The 18,069-nt window shown below is 46.0% G+C and overlaps 1 protein-coding gene and 1 long non-coding RNA gene across 4 annotated transcripts; one reads left to right on the plus strand and one right to left on the minus strand.

The window, feature by feature from the left end:
• The first annotated feature begins 11 nt into the window (after positions 1–11).
• On the plus strand, positions 12–14,545 carry LOC148403694 (C-type mannose receptor 2-like). Of its 3 annotated transcripts, none has more exons than XM_088376272.1 (37): positions 12–255; positions 2,671–2,873; positions 2,938–3,044; positions 3,188–3,300; positions 3,373–3,417; positions 3,490–3,645; positions 3,732–3,817; positions 4,219–4,333; positions 4,404–4,454; positions 4,526–4,693; positions 6,801–6,920; positions 6,995–7,102; positions 7,187–7,216; positions 7,567–7,769; positions 7,834–7,940; positions 8,028–8,140; positions 8,205–8,258; positions 8,328–8,483; positions 8,574–8,659; positions 8,830–8,941; positions 9,026–9,073; positions 9,153–9,320; positions 10,992–11,114; positions 11,201–11,308; positions 11,374–11,406; positions 11,476–11,613; positions 11,844–11,987; positions 12,110–12,244; positions 12,346–12,494; positions 12,576–12,696; positions 12,771–12,822; positions 12,886–12,949; positions 13,019–13,149; positions 13,217–13,266; positions 13,327–13,500; positions 13,568–13,713; positions 13,792–14,545. In XM_088376272.1, exons 1-37 carry the CDS (start codon positions 195–197, stop codon positions 13,918–13,920), a joined length of 4,107 nt encoding a protein of 1,368 aa, XP_088232398.1. In that variant the 5' UTR covers positions 12–194; the 3' UTR covers positions 13,921–14,545. The 3 variants fall into 3 exon arrangements, with proteins under 3 accessions (XP_088232398.1, XP_088232407.1, XP_088232416.1); XM_088376290.1 differs by lacking the exon at positions 12–255 and adding an exon at positions 2,144–2,211; XM_088376281.1 differs by lacking the exon at positions 4,219–4,333 and having other exon boundaries at positions 4,334–4,454.
• LOC148403695 (uncharacterized) lies at positions 14,492–17,097 on the minus strand. Its single transcript, XR_015858614.1, has 5 exons — positions 16,967–17,097; positions 16,407–16,490; positions 16,183–16,322; positions 15,826–15,895; positions 14,492–15,750 (listed from the first exon to the last, which is right to left on the minus strand). It is a non-coding gene; the product is annotated as an uncharacterized LOC148403695 (long non-coding RNA).
• Between the last annotated feature and the right edge of the window lie 972 nt (positions 17,098–18,069).

Raw genomic sequence — 18,069 nt, forward strand, 5'->3', positions numbered from 1 at the left:
TGTGACGTGGTTGGCGTGTGGGCTTGGCTTGCCTCTGGCTCGGAGCAGGCACGCCAAACGTCCATCCATTTGTTTCTTCTGACCGGAATCCACAGGCCATTGTCAGTAAGGCGACTTATCGTTTCTCTTCTCCTGACTGAAATCGCTGCGACGGTCAGTGAGGCGATTTTTTTTTCGCCGTCTCTCTCTCCAAGATGTGGGAGGCACTCGAGTGGTCTATTCTCATACTTGGCCTATATTGGACATGCGCGTCAGGTAAGCAATTGAGTCAATTCAAAACAGTCAGTTCAACGGAGTTCATTGCTAAAACAATACCGCTGTCGACAACGTGATGAAATGTACTGTACTGCGAGTTCGCATGACTGCATCTGCTTCTGCTCTTGTCAAAACGTTACGGTGCCTGAGATCAAAACACTTTATTGCAATGTATCCAATTCTGAGCACAAAGACTAGCTCCTGTAAACTTTTGAATTATTCGGATGCTGTTGCTGTGTACAACTTTGATGACGTCACTCTTGTTCGAGTGAGCGCCATTGCTTTCTTCGTACCGTTTCCAGTCTTGGTCTTTGTTGGCTGCTGCTCTGTCAGAATATACGAACAACTTGACTTTGAAGTAATTACAAAGGGCCTATAGAGGGAGTTGAAATTGACAAACTGTGCCGCTCTACTATGCTCCTTCAAAGGGCACGCTCACTCAAACGGACGAGCGCATCTCGGTGGTCTGGGGAGACCTCTAGTGGTGGATGTGAGAAATAGGAATGACGGGCGACGGACGGCAGGCAGCCACACGTTTCAAACGTCCGCCATTTCTCCACGCCACATAACGATACAAAGTAACACGAAAACAACGTATCATGCAACAACAACCACCGTGTACAAAGTAACTTCTTTGTTGGCCGTGAATCCTGCCGAACTTGCTGAACTTCACATGAACTTGTAAAGCACTACTTTACGAAACTGCGCTCTTCCTAACTAAACTATTTCTTATCATTATTGATATTATTGAGACATATTATGACTAATTATTTCTTACAGTCCTTTATACAACTGATAGTTCTTAGCGCCTCTATTATAAAGATATTTCTCGTTTTTTTAATCTCAATATAATTAATCACTGAAAATGATGTACATTGTCATGAAATTCTAAATGATAAATAATCATTATAATTTAACATAATAACTTCTTACAGCCCTTTTTACAATAAGTGTTTCTTCATGAACAAAAATGTCTCATGAATTATATGATCAAAAACCTCATCAAAGAGACATCAATAAACACACAAATCCATAGGATGATTTGTTTAACTTGCGAGCAAAGATGATTTCTTGTCTTTGCTATTTGTTTTGCCAGCCTTATCTTTCACAATCGGGACAATATCGACTTGATTAAATTTGGCTCGAATCCAAAGCCCACAAAAACAGATGGCTGGTATTGTTTTCCCATTGAAAAGTGTCAGTGCTCAGCAGATAACTTGTGGGCACAACATGCCTGATTTCTTCGGCTTGGTAACAATATGGTTGACTTCCTGTACAGAAAATAATCACACCTTCCTGTTTGTTCTGTTATCGCACACAAAAAGAACTTGCGACACTGTTCCTAATATTTCTGCCATGAGTGTTCCATTTGCATCATCTAAATGTCTTTTCAAAGAATTCACTTAGTAGTAGTTCATTTCTTTTTCATAATGAATTTCGCTCTGAAAAATGCAGTTCTTTCTCTCAAAGGATTTCTCTCCCAAAAATCCATTTCTTTTTCTCAATGAAATTCTTTGCAAAATTCCGCCAGACCTTTTCGAGAGAGACTGATTTTCAGTGCGTGTTCATCTGAATATTGCATTTGCCCCTCAGAGTCCATTCGAGGCCCGTGCTTATTCGGTTTACTTGACTGAGCCCACAGTTTAAAAGCCCCTCTTCCCCATGAAACCCCTGCTCAGCTCAGCTCAGCCCAGCCCGGCCCGGCCCGGCCCGGCCTGGCTTGGCTTTGTACTTTGTGTCATTTAATTCAAGGAGACGGGCTTCCTGAGATAAAGAGTGGAGCGGGGTCCAACTGTTGCAATGTTACAGTCAATTGAGTTGCCTTGTGCTCTAGCACCCCCCAGTGGTGAAATGTGCGATGAAGTGATTTTGGCTTACGTCATTGGTCATGGATATGCCACACGTGCGTGACTGGTGGGTGGGGATCGCTGATGGTGAAGATGAAGTGCTAACGCTGTGAGTTTGAGTTCGATTCATTTTGTCTCTCATAGTGGCGCTGATGAAAGTTACAGGCATCTTTTAACTTGCACAATTGGTGGCTGACTACATCCTTTGTTTGCCCCACCGTACATCTGAAGCTTAATAGCAGCACTTTGGGGCAGTTGTGTGCAATCTCATGTCATGATCAATGCACATGGAGTCATGATCAATGATGTTGTGAAGAAATAAAAGTGAATCAATCAACCAATCAATCCTTGGCAGGCACAAGTGATGCTTTGATGCAAACAATCAGCAGCTCACCCCGAAATGAAGGACAGACAAGTTTTTGGAAGGGGCCAAAGGGACAATGGGCGTTGTCCCCCCGACAGAATCCTCGTGCATTTGGTTGCCATGCCTCCAATGAAGAGCATCGAGTAAAAACATGCCATCGGTGCGCTCTGATCTGTCCGCCTGTTCTCCAAATTATGCCCTCAGCCAACCAGTGTGCTCCCGGGTGGCGCGGGCACGGCACCAGCTGCTACAAGGAGGAGGTGAAGCCCAACGGTTGGCTGGGCGCCTGGCACCACTGCGTCTCTGAGGGCGGCAACCTGGTCTCGATCACCTCCTCGGACGAGGAAAACTTTGTGAAGACGACCATGGCCAAGTACGACCGCTTCTGGCTAGGACTCTCCAACCAGGTGAGACGGAAGCGGCAGTGGACTCTGCGGCGACAACTGGAACCGTATTCTTTTCTCCCACCAGAAATGTGACAAGGTCTGGTGTCGCTTTGAAGGCGGGAGCCAGAACCTGACCTGGTCCGATGGCCAGACAACAACACACCGCAACTGGGCCCCAAATCAACTCGAAAGGTAAGACGTAACAACTTTGCATGCTGTTGTCAGGCGGAGAGGTCGGCGTAAAGTTTCTGGAACCAATTTTGAGAAGGACCACTCAAGGAAAAATAGGAAAATGTTCCTTTTTTTTTTTTTTTTTTTTTTTAATCTACCGACAGCGCCGACGTCGCGTCCTGCGCCTACGTCAACCAAAACGTTCGTTTCAATCCCGGGAAGTGGTGGTCTGGCTCCTGCGCTTCCCCCTTCGCCTACATGTGCAAACGGCCGCTGGGTAAGCCTGCATGTTTGTAATCAGGTTGACTTTGAGAGGAGAAAAGCTCAAACAGGGTCTTTTTCTATGCAGACTGCCCGATGTGTCCCCCCAGAAGTGGTCCTGCTGTGGTGAAGAGTGAGTTGCTGCACGCCTATTTGCACCATCTCGTCATGGTTTCCTCCTCAATGTTTTTCTTTGTGGCCTCAGCTTCTGACTGCGACGATGGCGAGGTCCTTCATGGCGATCATTGCTATCTTTTTGGCCCGACTCATGAAACTCAAGAGTATGGTGAGGAGTTCTGTCTCGCCCGGGGAGCCCACCTGCCTCGCATCCACCTTAAGCAAGATGGCCCATTCCTGACTCGTAAGCACCAAGAGGAACCGCCGTAGTCGTCACTTGGCTGAAGCTCTTCTTGCCCTGAAGCTCTTGTTCTCCCTCCTTTCATCAAGATCACGTTTACAGAGGAGGAGTGGCACCTTGGTTGGGACTCAAGAAGAAGGGCAACGACTACAAGTGGAGTGACGGAACAGCTTTGGTAAGTGAATTGCTGGAGGCCTTTGGAAAAGTCAGTTTGCAGGCATCCATTTTGTCTTGAGGCATCGGGCAGCCCATGACACATTTTTGGCGCTCTGATTTTAGAGACAGTGAGGAGGCAGTTAAGATGTCCAGGAAATATCCTGGATGGTGGCTCTGGTTTGTCTTTAGGTCTTCAGGTTTAGTTGCCTTGTGCATGATACCTTTGGCTCGCCAGAGAGGGCACAACATGCTTCATTTCATTGCAATGTTCATACGACTTTGACTGACAATAATGTGAAGCCGACAAACCAAAGTGAAACTTGACTGAGAGAAGGTACGCCATTAAGTGAGGAAATGCGGCGGGAAGACGACCAGATCAAATGCAACACGCTAAAGTTCTGTCCAAAATCTCGTCCGCAGGACTACGACAACATTGGGTACCACTCCTATGGTGGTGACTGTGCATACTTTTGGAATGAACCGATCTACCTGAACTACCCATGCAGATATAAGCAGTCAGTTATCTGCCAAACAGGTGCTAACGTCGCTCCCGAGCGCTCCTTTTGGACGGGTCCCGCATATGCTTATAGCCCCTTTTTCTGCAGCCAAGCGCCGTGGAGGGCGTCCACAGCTGCCACCATTGGTGGGCCAACCTGGTAGGTGTCCAGCACTGACGCCGTCTATCTTGCACTGTCTTGCGTAACGCCGTCTTATGTCTGTCTCGCAGACTGGACTGACAAATGCGGCTGGTGGCTGGACCAGCCCTCCAGCGACTTCTGCTACCTGATCATCCCACAGCCCACCAAGACCTGGCACGAGGCGCAAGCCCACTGCAAAGCCCACGAAGGGAACCTGCTCAGCATCGCCGACTCGCACGAGCAGGACATTGTACACGGTAGGCGGCCGTGAATTGAAATATTGGCCATGAACAAGTTGTTATGTTTATTTTGCACATATTTAAAACACGTAAATAGGAAAATGAAGCACTTTAAAGTGCCATATCTAAGTCACCCGAAATGAAAAAACAACAACAAAGAATGCTGGAGTAGGAGGAAGCAGAGCTTTTTAGATTCCCACCCTAATCCATTCAACAAATAATTCCACATACAAATCAATAAAACAGAAGTAGACACACTTGAAGGATTCCTTTTTGTCACTGTCTTTTTTTCTCATGCATGTTAAGAGACCAAATTTGATACACTTTTTTGAGCAGTTTTTACGTGCGCTCAATTTCTCGACCATTGCACAATTTCACCCCACAAACACTTCTCCACATTTGTATGGTTGTTCAGCAGACTTTTCCACTCCTAATATTCAGTTTCAGGATGGATCCAGTTTCGCTGCCTGCCTTTCCATAAAAAAAAATAAAAATAAAAAAAAAAAGTGTCTCCCGCTTGGAAGAAGGTCACCATATCTTGCTGTGTACATCATAATTTGAGCTGTCTTGTGTTTGATCAGGATCCCTGAGTGACAAAAAGTTTTGTCTGGTATCATAAAAAGTGCGTTTGTATTCTCCTTGTTATTTTTCTTATTGCTTGACTTATTCGGTGTTACCCCATATTCCCCACAGAGTAGTTCAGGTATGGCAATCTGAGTAGATGTCGGTATCTGGAGTCCGCAATGCTTCAGAATTGCCTTTGACATTTTTTGTTTTTACATGACTCGTGTGTGATTTCCAGCTGATTTTTATTGTCAACAGTCACAGCCAGGAATTTTATTTCGGAAGCTCTTTCCATCATAAGATTGTCAAGTTTCCCTTCCAAGTGAGGTTCGACACGTGTACTTTGCAAATCATACAAATTTTCTTTCACTCAAATTGTGGTTGTTTCCATAAGCTGGTGTAAATTGTCCACAGCGCAATAGATGTTTGTTTCATGAGCAAAAAAAAAATGCATTTCATTATTTTTGATGCATTATACTGCATGATGATCGCGTTTAGGAGCAAGGACAGCAGACCCTTGAGGTTCTCCGCATGTCAAGGGCAAAAAGTCTGATCCACAAATAGCTAGCTGCCTGTTGATTAAGTCGCTCCTCACCCAGTCCACTCTGATGCCATGATTTATTGTGTCAAATGCTTTCTTTAGATCTGTGAAAATACCCATCACCTTTTTGTGTGCGTGTGCGTGTGTGTGTGTGTGTGTGTGACGCTCTCTATAGGATCCATTAGTGCCATTGATGTTGCTCTGACCCCCCCCGAATCCATATTGACTTTATTATTTATTTATTTTTTATTCAACAAAGTTGTCGAGTTTCTCTGCGAAACCTTTTCAAGGATCTCGGACAACTGAAAGAGCAGACAGAGAGAATGGCGTGTATTAGTCTATTTCTACAGTGGTAGTAGCTATTTTCATGTCATTTGGAAATCTAGCAGATGGAAGACATAATGCATATGTGAGTCAATGGTTGTGCAATTTCTTGTGCTGATGATGCACATGTCAATATCATTGTCCTCAGTTGAGGTTTTACTTCTACACCAAGAAATATATGGATTGAGCAGCTGAGTCTGTCTGGATCCTGTGTTTTTCCTGCCAGCTGGCAGGTCCCACAATGACCAAAAAGAACCCCGAAAAACTATTGAATTCATTGACCCCCGCTTTCATGTTGTCTATCGATCGCTCGATTTGAATACAATGAGCCGGGTACTTTGTGTTTTTGTTTTTAGCTCCGGTGTTTAATACCTTCCTTCCACATCCCCTTTGTATTGTTTTTATATCTCTTTACAGGACAGGTTTGATAGTACAGTAATCCTTCGTTTACCGCGGATAATTGGTTTCAAAACCACCCGCAAAGTAGTGTCACCCGTTTTTTTTAAACATACATTGTTTGTGTATCAATAAGTGGATATGAAACCATATAAGCGCATATAAGCGTTATTAGAACATGAAATAATAGTTCAAGCGTAGTATACCGCACTGTTATTGCTGGCTCGGTGTTGATACTACTTCTCGTCATCCTGGCTAACATCCCCCTATTCCTCTCGCATGTTCTCTTTTGATCCACAGCTCTCCTCAAGAGTCAGGCACAAGCGTCCTCTCTGTGGTTGGGCGCCGATGGCTCACTCGATGACGACAACGGCAAATGGATTGACGGATCCTCGTTCACGTACAAGCGCCAGACTGACGGTCGGTGGAGGACGGTTGCATGCTGCATTTTGGAGGAACAGAGGAGCACTGACATCTAACCTCCCTCCCTCCAGGTGAAGCCAAAGAGGCGAACTGTCTTTTCTTGCTCACTGGCAGCGACAACTGGAAGTACGACCAGTGCGGCAACAAGAGAGGCTACGTCTGCAAGAAAAGAGGAAAAGGTAAGTGAGGCATGACGCCCCGCCGACCGTTCTCGCCCCTTGACGTCCGTCTGTGCCTTAATGTCTATCTTTTAACTCTTGCAGGACTGAAAGAATCTCTGCCGTCTCTTGGAGGTAAGTCAGACTGAGCGTCAAAAACACGTGATCCTGGAGTCACACCATACCAACCAACAAATTCTGTGCTTTATTTTTTTCCTTTTTATTAAGTACTCAGCCACGCGTTGAATGCTTTTTGCATCGTCTTAACTTGTACAGCGGCACTTTGTGTGCGGCCGCGGTTGTTTCTCAAGCAGTGAGGGTGAATTTTCCGGAATCATTTCAAAAAATGCACCGGCCTGAGCTTAACCAAGTCGAGGGATCTTCCAATTTGCCCGACCCGAGAAAATTACCCTTTGCTCAAAAAGGTGGACTGCAGGGCAAAACCAGGAGTGTGCTCTGATCTGTTCCCCAAATTGTACCCTCAGCCAGCGAGTGTCCTCCCGGGTGGCTCGAGCACGACTCCAGCTGCTACAAGAAGGTGGTGAAGCCCAACGGTTGGGTGGGGGCCTGGTACCACTGCGTCTGGCTGGGCGGCAACCTGCTCTCCATCACCTCCTCGGCCGAGGAGGACTTTGTGAAGGGGACCATGGACAAGGACACCCCCTTCTGGCTGGGACTCTCCAACCAGGTGAGATGGAAGCGGCAGTGGACTCTGGAGCGACAACTGGGACTGTTGTTGTTTTTCCCCGCAGAAATGCGACGACTCCTGGTGTCGCTTTGAAGGCGGGAGCCAGAAGCTGGCCTGGTCTGATGGCAAGACAATAAACCACACCAACTGGGCCCCAAATCAACTCAAAAGGTAAGACCTCACAACTCTGCATGCTTTTTTTGAAGACAGACACTTGGGAAGGAAAACAAAACGGGAAATTAATTTTTCTCCCGACAGCGCCGACGTTGCGTCCTGCGCCTACGTCAACCAAGGGGGAATAGGAGAGCCTGGGAAGTGGCGCTCTGGCTCCTGTCATTCCTCGTTGGCCTACATGTGCAAACGGCCGCAGAGTAAGTCTGCACGTCCGTGCTCACGTTGCCAATGAAAGAAGCAAACGGGTCTTTTTTTGTGCAGGCTGCCCAGAGAAAAAGACGTGTTCCCCCAAACATGGTCCTGCTTTCGTGACGAGTGAGTTGCAGCACGCTTATTTGCACTTTGGCCGTATTGTCACGGTAACGTTTTTCTTTGCGGGCCCAGCTGCCTTCTGCGACGACAACACCTTCCATGATGACGATTATTGTTACCGTTACGTGAAGACGCATGAAAATTATGACGATGCCGAGAAGTTCTGTCAAGCCCGGGGAGGCCACCTGGCTAGCGTCCACTCTAAGAAAGAGGCCCAATTTGTGTATGGTGAGCACCAAGAGGAACCGCCGCACTCGTCATTTGCCTGAAGCTCTTCTTGCCCTGAAACTCTTCTTGTCCTTCCTTCCTTTCCTCAAGATCACTCGCAGACCTCACAATCTGCTTTGGTGGGACTCAAGAAGACAACGGACGGCGACTACGAGTGGAGTGACGGAACAACCTTTGTAAGTGAATTGCCTATTTTTCAAAAGCTGCACTGTGAAAGTCCAAATTTGAGCAGCATAAAAGAAAGGGGAGAAATGCCGCTCAACGATTGGATTGTTTTGGGCAAAACGTGGGCGCGAGTGAGCCGAGGAAGGGCGTCGGGAGTCCAATACACTCGTGTCGTCCGCAGGGGTACAAAGAGTGGGAAAAAAACACCAAGAGGGACTGCGCATTCCCAAATTCTGTTGGGGAGTTGAGTGGCTGTCAGTGCTCAACGGCGCGGCCATTCTTCTGCAAGACAGGTGCAAACGTCGCTCCCGAGCGCTCCTTTTTGGACGCATCCATCGCATTTGCTGATATTTGCCCCCCCCCCCCCCTCCTTGCAGCCAAGCGCAGAGGGACTCGACGGCTGCCATCATCAGTCAGCCTCGTCAGTAGGTGTCCCGCACTGCCGCTGTCTTATGCCGCACTGCCGCTGTCTTATGCCGTCTTACGCCGTCTGTCTGCTCGCAGGCTGGACTGACAAATGCGGCTGGTGGCTGGACAACCCCACCAACGACTTCTGCTACCAGATGATCAGCCAGCCCACCAAGACCTGGCAGAAGGCGCAAGACCACTGCAAACGCCTCGAAGGGGACCTGCTCAGCATCACCAACACCGATGAGCAGGCCTTCATAAAGGGTAGGCTGCCCGTGATTTTGCGTATGACTCCATAAAGAAACTTTTTTTTTTACTACTTCACCTTCCTTTCCAACTCGAAACGTGATCAAGCTGAGATATGGGCAGCTTTGCTTGGTTGTTTTTTGTTGTTTGCTTCACTCTTTGTTGCAAGTCAAGTCAAGTCAAGTCAAGTTTATTTGTATAGCCCTAAATCACAAACAGTCTCAAAGGGCTTCACATAGCCAAAATTGACAATTATTCTCAAAGCATCCCCTGATCATAAGCTCCCAAAAGGGCAAGGAAAAACTCAAAAAACCCCTGCCAGGGGAAAATGAGAAACCTTGAGAAGGGACCACAGATGGAAGGATCCCCCTTTCAGGATCACCAGGTTGTAATGGATGCAGAGAGTACACAAGTAATACATAATATGAAAATCAATGAAAAAAAAAAATGGATGTCGGAGGTGCCCTCAATTGTCCTAGCAGTGTCCTCAAGGTGGCCGAGCCGCAGCTCCCCCATCCCGAACTGGTCCCCGAGAATCCAGCCAGCCGCTTTCAGCTTTGAGTCACCTAACCCCCTCCCCAGCCGGGGAGGAGGTGGGCAGAGAGAACAGAACAAACTCCGGCCAAATCGGCCATCACAAGTTAGTTAAAGGCCATCTCATAGAAATGTGTCTTTAAACGTGTCTTAAATGTTTCTACTGAGGTAGTAGTTCTAATATCCATTGGTAGGGCATTCCAAAGCTCTGGAGCCCGAACAGAGAATGCTCTAGACCCTGCAGACATTTTCTTGGCCCTCGGTAAAACTAAAAGACTAGCGTTTTGCGAACGAAGGTTACGAGACGGAACATAAGGAACGACTAGGTCGACGAGATATGAAGGCGCTAAGCCATGCAGTGATTTATAGGTTAGTAGAAGAACCTTGAAGTCACATCTTAAATGGACCGGGAGCCAATGTAATTTGGCTAATATTGGGGTAATGTGATCAAATTTTCTTGACCGTGAGAGCAGCCTCGCAGCGGCATTTTGCACTAACTGTAGACTTTTGATACTGGATTTAGGAAGACCAGAGAATAATAGATTACAGTAGTCCAGGCGCGACGTGACGAACGCATGTATAATAGTTTCCGCATCCCCAGTCGAGAGGATAGGACGAATCTTAGCAATATTACGAAGGTGAAATAACGCAATCCTGGTTATATTCTTAATGTGTTTTTGAAAGGAGAGCGTTTGGTCAAATATTACCCCGAGATTAGTTACCGTATCACTCTGAGTGATAGTACGGTTATCTATAGTTATAGTGGTTTCCTTAAATAAATGTTGATAACGAGTAGGACCAATTATCAACATCTCAGTTTTATCCGGGTTAAGACGAAGGAAGTTGAGAGACATCCATTGCTTAATCTCCGCAAGGCACGCCTCGAGATTACAGCAGTTCTGTGGATCTGTCACCGATAACGGCATATATAATTGGGTGTCATCCGCATAGCATTGAAAACTAATATTATATTTACGTATTATGTCCCCAAGCGGAATCATATAAATATTGAATAAAATCGGTCCGAGTACCGATCCCTGTGGGACACCACACGTAACATTATACCCAGTATTGTTAGCACTTCGTCATGGCTGTGCCACACCCGTCAAGTGTGAGTCGTTTTGGAATCTTGCGTGTTCTCCTTGGGATCCAAAGGTATCGCCAAGATTATGATGGGTGATGACGCCTCCCTGTGGTTGGGCGCCAACGGAGGCATCGAGGGTGACGGCGGCATGTGGACTGACGGATCCCCCTTCTCTTACCGCCACTCGAGTGCAGGTTGGGCTGAGGCGGTTGTCAGCTGCACTTTGGAGGAACGGATGAGTGCTCAGATCTTGTCTCCCCCCCCCCCTCACTCCCTCCAGGTGACGCCGAAGGGGGGAAATGTCTTTCCTTGCTCACCGGCAGCAGTGACTGGAAGCGTGACAAGTGCGACAACATGAAAGGCTACATCTGCAAGAAAAGAGGAAAAGGTAAGTGAGATGTGACGCCCCACGGTGGGTGGACCTTCATCGCACGTTCTGGTTCCCACTTCTAGGAAAGAGAGCAAAACCCCAGCTGCTACATGACAGTAAGTTGCCTTCAACGTCTCTGTAAAAAAAAGACGGAGAGAAGTCAACGGTTGTGCTCTCTTTCTCAGGCTACAAGGAGGAATTTTTCTGCCAAGATGATTTGAGATTCCTTGAATGTTCAAATGAAAGCGTCATCCGCGTACAGTCGGCGTTCCTCGGACGGAGGCGTAGCGACGTCTGTCTGAGTGGCGGCAACAAATCTGAGGGTAAGAATCCTCCAGTGGCATTGTTGATTTTAGCTCGCTGTCCTGGAGCCGTTTCTGTCGCGAGGTGTCACACGCAGTCCAGTAACTCATTTGTAACTTATAATTCAATATCAATATGCAAAGACTTAGACGCTTTAGTCATTAACCATTGAAATTCCCTTTGTCCTGCAACAAATTGAAGTCGGTATGCGAATGACGTGCATAAAAAGGCGCTGTGATGTCATTTGCAGATCTCTGCAGGATGAAAGGGGCTCTCTCTCACTTTAGAGCATTGTGTGACAAACATCAGCATTGCCCCATTCAACCTACGGGTACGGACCCCTGCCCTGGTGTCTCCAAATACCACCACATCGTCTACAGCTGCGAGGAAAAAGGTGGGCTTCACAAGGAAAGAATCCAACGGATCCCCAGAAAGCGCGTCGGCTAGGGACGGACGGCTGGCCAGACGTGAGAGTGAATGAACGAGCGTTCCTTCCACTTTTTTGTCTTTCCTCAGTGTGTCTTGACAGTCTGGGCATCGCTAGCGGGAAAATCCCAGACTCCTTCTTTTCAGCCTCTTCCTCTGCGATCAATGGCGAACCTCACAAAGCGCGTCTGGGGGGCAGCGGTTGCTGGAGACCGGCCAAAATACGTATGTTAAAAAAAAAAAAAAAAAAAAAACCCACAGCTCTTCATCGTAGTTGTTGGTAGTTTGGTATCCTGGCAATGCAATGGAATGCCTTCCGCCCTCAGTCGGCAGCTGGATCCAGGTGAACCTCCGTCAGCGCTTCAAGGTGACGGGCATTGTGACCCAGAGGTGTATGTACCAAGAGTATTCTTCCAGCAAGTTTGAGTTGCAGTTCAGTACTGACGGAGAGACTTGGTATCGCCACCCAGAGCAGGTGAGCGGGCGGTAGCCGACTCCAACTTTGTCATCCAGGCTGTTGTCATTCATTGCAAACGCGCGTGTGTTTTGATTCCAGCCTGTTGTGGGGACGCACATGCTAACCAGGTTCGTGTTCGCCCAGTATGTCCGCCTCCTGCCAAAGTTTTTTGGCCTTCGCTTTGACGTCTTAGGGTGCACGCCTGACGACACCTCTCGCGGTGAGTACCGACGTTTGGAGGGCAGTGGAAAACCCAGCAAGAAACAGCCTTTGATTTGCCCTTCTGACCCGCAGACATCTTATGCAGCAGCACAGCCACCAGCCTCGGCCTCGACGGTTCAATGACGTGAGTCGAACCCGCCATCAATTTTTCTTGCGGAAAAGCTTCGTAACTCAAGGTCTCCCGCAGGGTCCGGTGCCCGCCGGGTTGCGCCCGAACCTACAGGGTCTACGGAACATACATCTACAAACAAGTATGTTAATTAGTTCACCACCTGCCAGCAGAGTTCTTGTTCTTTGTTTGAGATGCTTTCTGAGTGCAGGATTCAAACATCTGCGCGGCTGCCATTCACTCGGGCGTCATTGAGAACGCGATCGGAGGAATTGTGACTTTGCTGAAGAGAGACCCACAGAAGGCCTACAACAGCTCCGCCAGGAATGGGATCACCTCGAGGTTGGCTCTCACTGCAGCGTCTATTTGAAGACGCCCGGCTCATTCTCACTCTCTTTACTGTCTGCAGCGGTGGTGACGCTTTGGCTCCGTCTCCGTCTTACACTTTTGTTGAGCAGGGTGAGTAGGCTGTCTAGAATAGAAAGCATACTTCATCACATGACGCCATCTTGTGCGCAGAGCCGAGATGCTTGGGACCTGAATGGGAGGAGTTTGCGGACTTTTGCTACAAACGTTTTGATGAGAGAAAGACGTGGTACGACGCTCAACAAGCCTGCTTCTGTCTGAATGCCAAGCTGGTGTCCATTCGCTCCAAGGTTGAGCGGGATTGGCTGCAAGACCTCCTGACGTCAGGTGCGTCGCAACTGCTTGATCGCTGCCATATCTGGAAAGCAAATGAGAGCTCTCTTGCTGTTTGCAGCCCCCGGCGACACGTGGATCGGACTGAACTTCCTGGTGGCTCCCGGCAAATTCGTGTGGTCGGACGACCAGAAGGTGACCTTAAACAACTGGGATCAGAAAGAACTTGCCGACAAGTTGGAGAATTGCGTGGTCGCCTCGAGCCAGGTGGGTGCGGAAAAGATTGACCCGCTCGCCGGAGACGAGGTATTTTTGCATTAAAATCAATCTCACTTGAACTTTCAGTCTGGCAAATGGAAGATGATGTCGTGCGTGCAACTCAACGGCTACATGTGTAAGATGCCCACGGAGCGTTATGCGCTGGATAAAAAAGGCGCCAATCCAAGTGGCGAGTTACCATATGAATGCAATTGACCTTGCATGATCGTTCTGTTTGATTTACCATGCATTTGGATGGACTGATTTACCATGCATTTTGATTGACTGACTGATGCATTATTATGATTGATTTACCATGCATTAGTCTTTTTGTTAAGATTTACCAAGCGTTATGATTCTGTTTATTTCTTCTTCTTCTTGACTTAACGTGATATGATGATTTACCATGCATTATTATTCCTTTGTCCAAGTTACCATGTTATTATTCTCTTAGATTTACCGTGCATTTTCATCATTGATTTCTTATATTTCATTTACTTCTTGTTAAATTTACCATGCATTATTATTATGCCATCTAATGATTTACCATGCATTATTATTCCTTTGTCCAATTTACCATGTTATTATTCTCTTAGATTTACCATGCATTTTCATCATTGATTTCTTATATTTCATTTACTTATTGTTAAATTTACCATGCATTATTATTACACCATCTGATAATTTACCATGTTATTATTGTCTTAGATTTACCGTGCATTTTCATCATTGATTTCTTATATTTCATTTACTTATTGTTAAATTGACCATGCATTATTATACCGTCTGTTGTTTTACCTTGTTTATTAGACCAAAAAAATAAATAAAGTAATAAAGACAATCGGTGTGTCACCTGGTTAACTCATTTAATCGTTTACTGGTTTGGATAGGGCAATTTTATAATCTGGTCAATTTGATCACTAATTTATTACGCCTGAGGTATGAGTATTAGTCACACTTCCTCATGACGCCATTTGGGTGCATTTTGTATTGCTCTTTGGAACCATTTGGAAAAGAATGATTGTATACTGCTTTGTAACAATTTTGATATTGCTATTAACGTAATCAAATCCATCCATTGTCCTGAAGCGCTTATCCCCACGAGGGTCGCGGGTAGTCTGTCTGTCACCATTAAAAAAACAAAACAAAAAAAAACAATTAGGAGCGGCCATTCCGCCTATCATGCGTGTGTTTGGAACGTGGGAGGAAACCCACGCAGGGAAGGGGTGAAAACATGCAAAGCCCACGCAAGATGGCCGGCGATGGCATTGAACCCTGCGCCTAATGTAGTATTGCGCAAATGAAGCATTCACCGACAGCTTCTCCAAAGTCCTCCACACTAGTGTAGCGTAAAAAAGACACAAAAAAAGTCATTTCATGCAAACATCAGGCGAGCAGGTGCTCCACCAGCCATCATGCGCACATTCTACCGTGGCACCACTGAGAGCGTCCTCTCCAGTTGTATCGCTGTGTGGGGTGGCTACAACTTGAAGACCCTGCAGCGCATAGTGAACACAGCTGGTAGGATTTGATGGTTCTTCACTCCCCTCCCTGAAGGACATTTACACCTCCCATCTCACCCGCAAGGCGACCACGATTGTGTGTGACGTGAGTCACCCCGCTCACACTTTGATCTGCTGCCCTCTGGGAAGAGATACAGGAGCCTGCGCTCCCACACCAACAGACTCGCCAACAGCTTCGTACTCCAGGCTGTTAGGATCCTGAACTCTCTGTAGGGAGTCATGACTGTTCTTAATGAAACAGTTCAATATGATTGGGCGGTTCATTTCGGGCTCTCGGCCACAATTCATGTTGAGAAGGCCATGGACACTCCTTGCAGTATTCTCTGATTTTGGTGTAATTATTTGAGCCCAACGTATAGACAGACCTTGGCACTCTGATGAAGGCGGAAGTACAAACTGAAACATGTCAGGTAATGCACCTAAAATAAATTGTTTGAGATAAAAGAACCAGTGAAGTGAATAATGATAATAATTCAAATGAAAGATGGCCAATGTGTTCTTGCCAGTCGTGGTCCGGTTAATCCTACAAAAAAAAGTTCCGTGTTATTCAAACGCAACTGAGCACTTGTTAATTGTGAGCTGATTTTGGGGAGAGCACCTTTGCTTTCCTGAAAGTCGACATCAGCGAACTGCCAATAGAATCCACACGAGCCACCTTCGCCTTCCTTCTGCAAAAACAAAAGCTTTGGTCTCGTAACAATCATAATTGGGAGATATTTTTGTCATGCTGCAAATTGTATTTGTGGTCTTGTCTTAAAAGGGAGTTGTTTGGTTTTGTCGTCAAGCAACATCATCCTTGTGACTGCCTTAATTGCTAAAATAGGACTTCTGCATGTCAAATTGGAACCTTCATTGTCATATATTGCCTTATTTTCTTATTCAGAATGAAAACTCATTGCATTTTTTTCCTCCAATATATTTATAGTTTTTGGATTTTAAAGAACTCCTTGTTTACCTCCTTTGGTTGCTGGTATGTTGGTTGTGGTGAGTGCGGAGGACTGCCGTTGGCTGTGGGTTGAACTCGCCATCGATGGCTGGGACATCCCAGCCTGCCATCTGCGCCTGTTCCTGCTCTTGTTCCACCGTGCTGACTTCCTGATGTGGCGAGCGGCAGGTCACCAGAGAATAGCAAGAGATTACAACCCAATCGTGGCATCTCATAGCAGCAGAACAAACTACCTTTCTGGTCCTCGGTCTTCCGGCCGCAACTTCCAGGAACAGGAACACACCCAACAAGGGCAGCACACACCTGGAACAAAGCATCTAAAACACCGACAAGACGGGGAAAAAAAGAAAAGTAATCCAGCAGCGAACAAAATAAGACTCATGATTGAAATAATTATTTTGCTGAAGTACGCTAGCTTCCAAGGCAAAACCCATAAATATATTTTTTCTTTGACAAGTTTATGATTTTTTTTTTAATTGTTAAAGGAAAGTCTAATTCCCAGTACCTTTAATCTGGCAAAGTTGGAACTTTATGACTGTTCTCAGAATGTTTTTACAATGCAAAGGTTTTACATTTATCTTGTAAAATTGACACCTTTTCCTAAATACATTTCCTTGTAAAAAAAAAATGGTTGTAAAATTGATGACTTTTTATGTAAAGTTCTGACATCACTTTTGGAAATGATTTTTTTTTCTTGAAAACTTGTAGCTGATATAAAATCCACAAATGATTTAGTCAATTCAGCATTTTTATCGACTTTAATTCCGTTTCAATGTGCTCGTGAAGCTCTTACCTCTTCGAGATTTTCAGTTCGTAAGCGGGGCGATGACGTCGTGGTGTGGTGGCGCGGTGTAGTGTTGTGGGTAAATGCGGCGTGTGGGCTTTTTGTAGCTCCGAGTCCTGGGAGGGTTTATATGACACAGGGCTGTTTAGGCTGCGCGAGACAATTACGCTCCATCTCCATCTTCACGTTATCAACAACAGGAAAAATGTGCGCGACACGCCTTGGCACACGTTCACATGCCAAGAGCATATCATAGCAATTTCCTCACGTCGCCAAACGAGACGTTGCTACTAATTTTTCCTCTTGTCTTATATTTTGGATGGAAAAACAAACTGTATATTTTTTTAAATCATGTTTTAATTGACCAATGAGTTTGATTCGTACTGTGAGCATAAGCGCAGCTCACATCATCTCACCCCACTGAAATGAATAGAAATGCCATTCATCTGTTCCAGCCGCCCTGAAAACTAATTTTCACCAGTATTGTATTTTATAAAAAGATATACACAAGACACAACAGTACTAATATTCTAAAATACTAATATAATCAAATACAATTCGTGGTATAAGAGGTGTACGAAAATTTGAATACAATTTAAATGTCATTGTGCAGCTCCTTCTGTTTATGTCCGCGTCATGGCCACCAGGAGGCAGTATATTACATACGCAAAGAAATGTTTTTTTTACAACTGCTTCACTTAAAAATGACTTTTTCAGAAACACCCGTAAGGTTTCAGTAACATTTACGACAAATAATAATTGTGTGAGGAATCGTGACTTTCTTCTCCTAATTCTTTCCTCTTAAATGGGCACTATTTCTCATTAGAATTCCGACTTTGTTTCGGGAGCGATTACAAAAGACTTTTGTGCCCATTTTACGTCTCGAATTCCCGAGGCTAAGTGCGTTGAGCAGTCTTGAAGTTGCATTTTCCAGCGTTGAGCGAGCGCACACGTAAATGAAGCGAGGCAGCGCCGCTTTTGCACACTGACTGATTAGCGTCCTTATCGAGGACTCATCAAATTTCTCGTGTAGATGGGGACCACCCAGTGCGGATGGAGATAATACCGCAAGACCCACATCAAACCGACAAGACAAGGTGGAAACAATAACC

The sequence above is a fragment of the Syngnathus floridae genome, chromosome 1 (genome assembly GCF_059516105.1).
Source record: "Syngnathus floridae isolate MCC-2025c chromosome 1, RoL_Sflo_1.0, whole genome shotgun sequence".
Lineage (NCBI taxonomy): Eukaryota > Metazoa > Chordata > Actinopteri > Syngnathiformes > Syngnathidae > Syngnathus > Syngnathus floridae.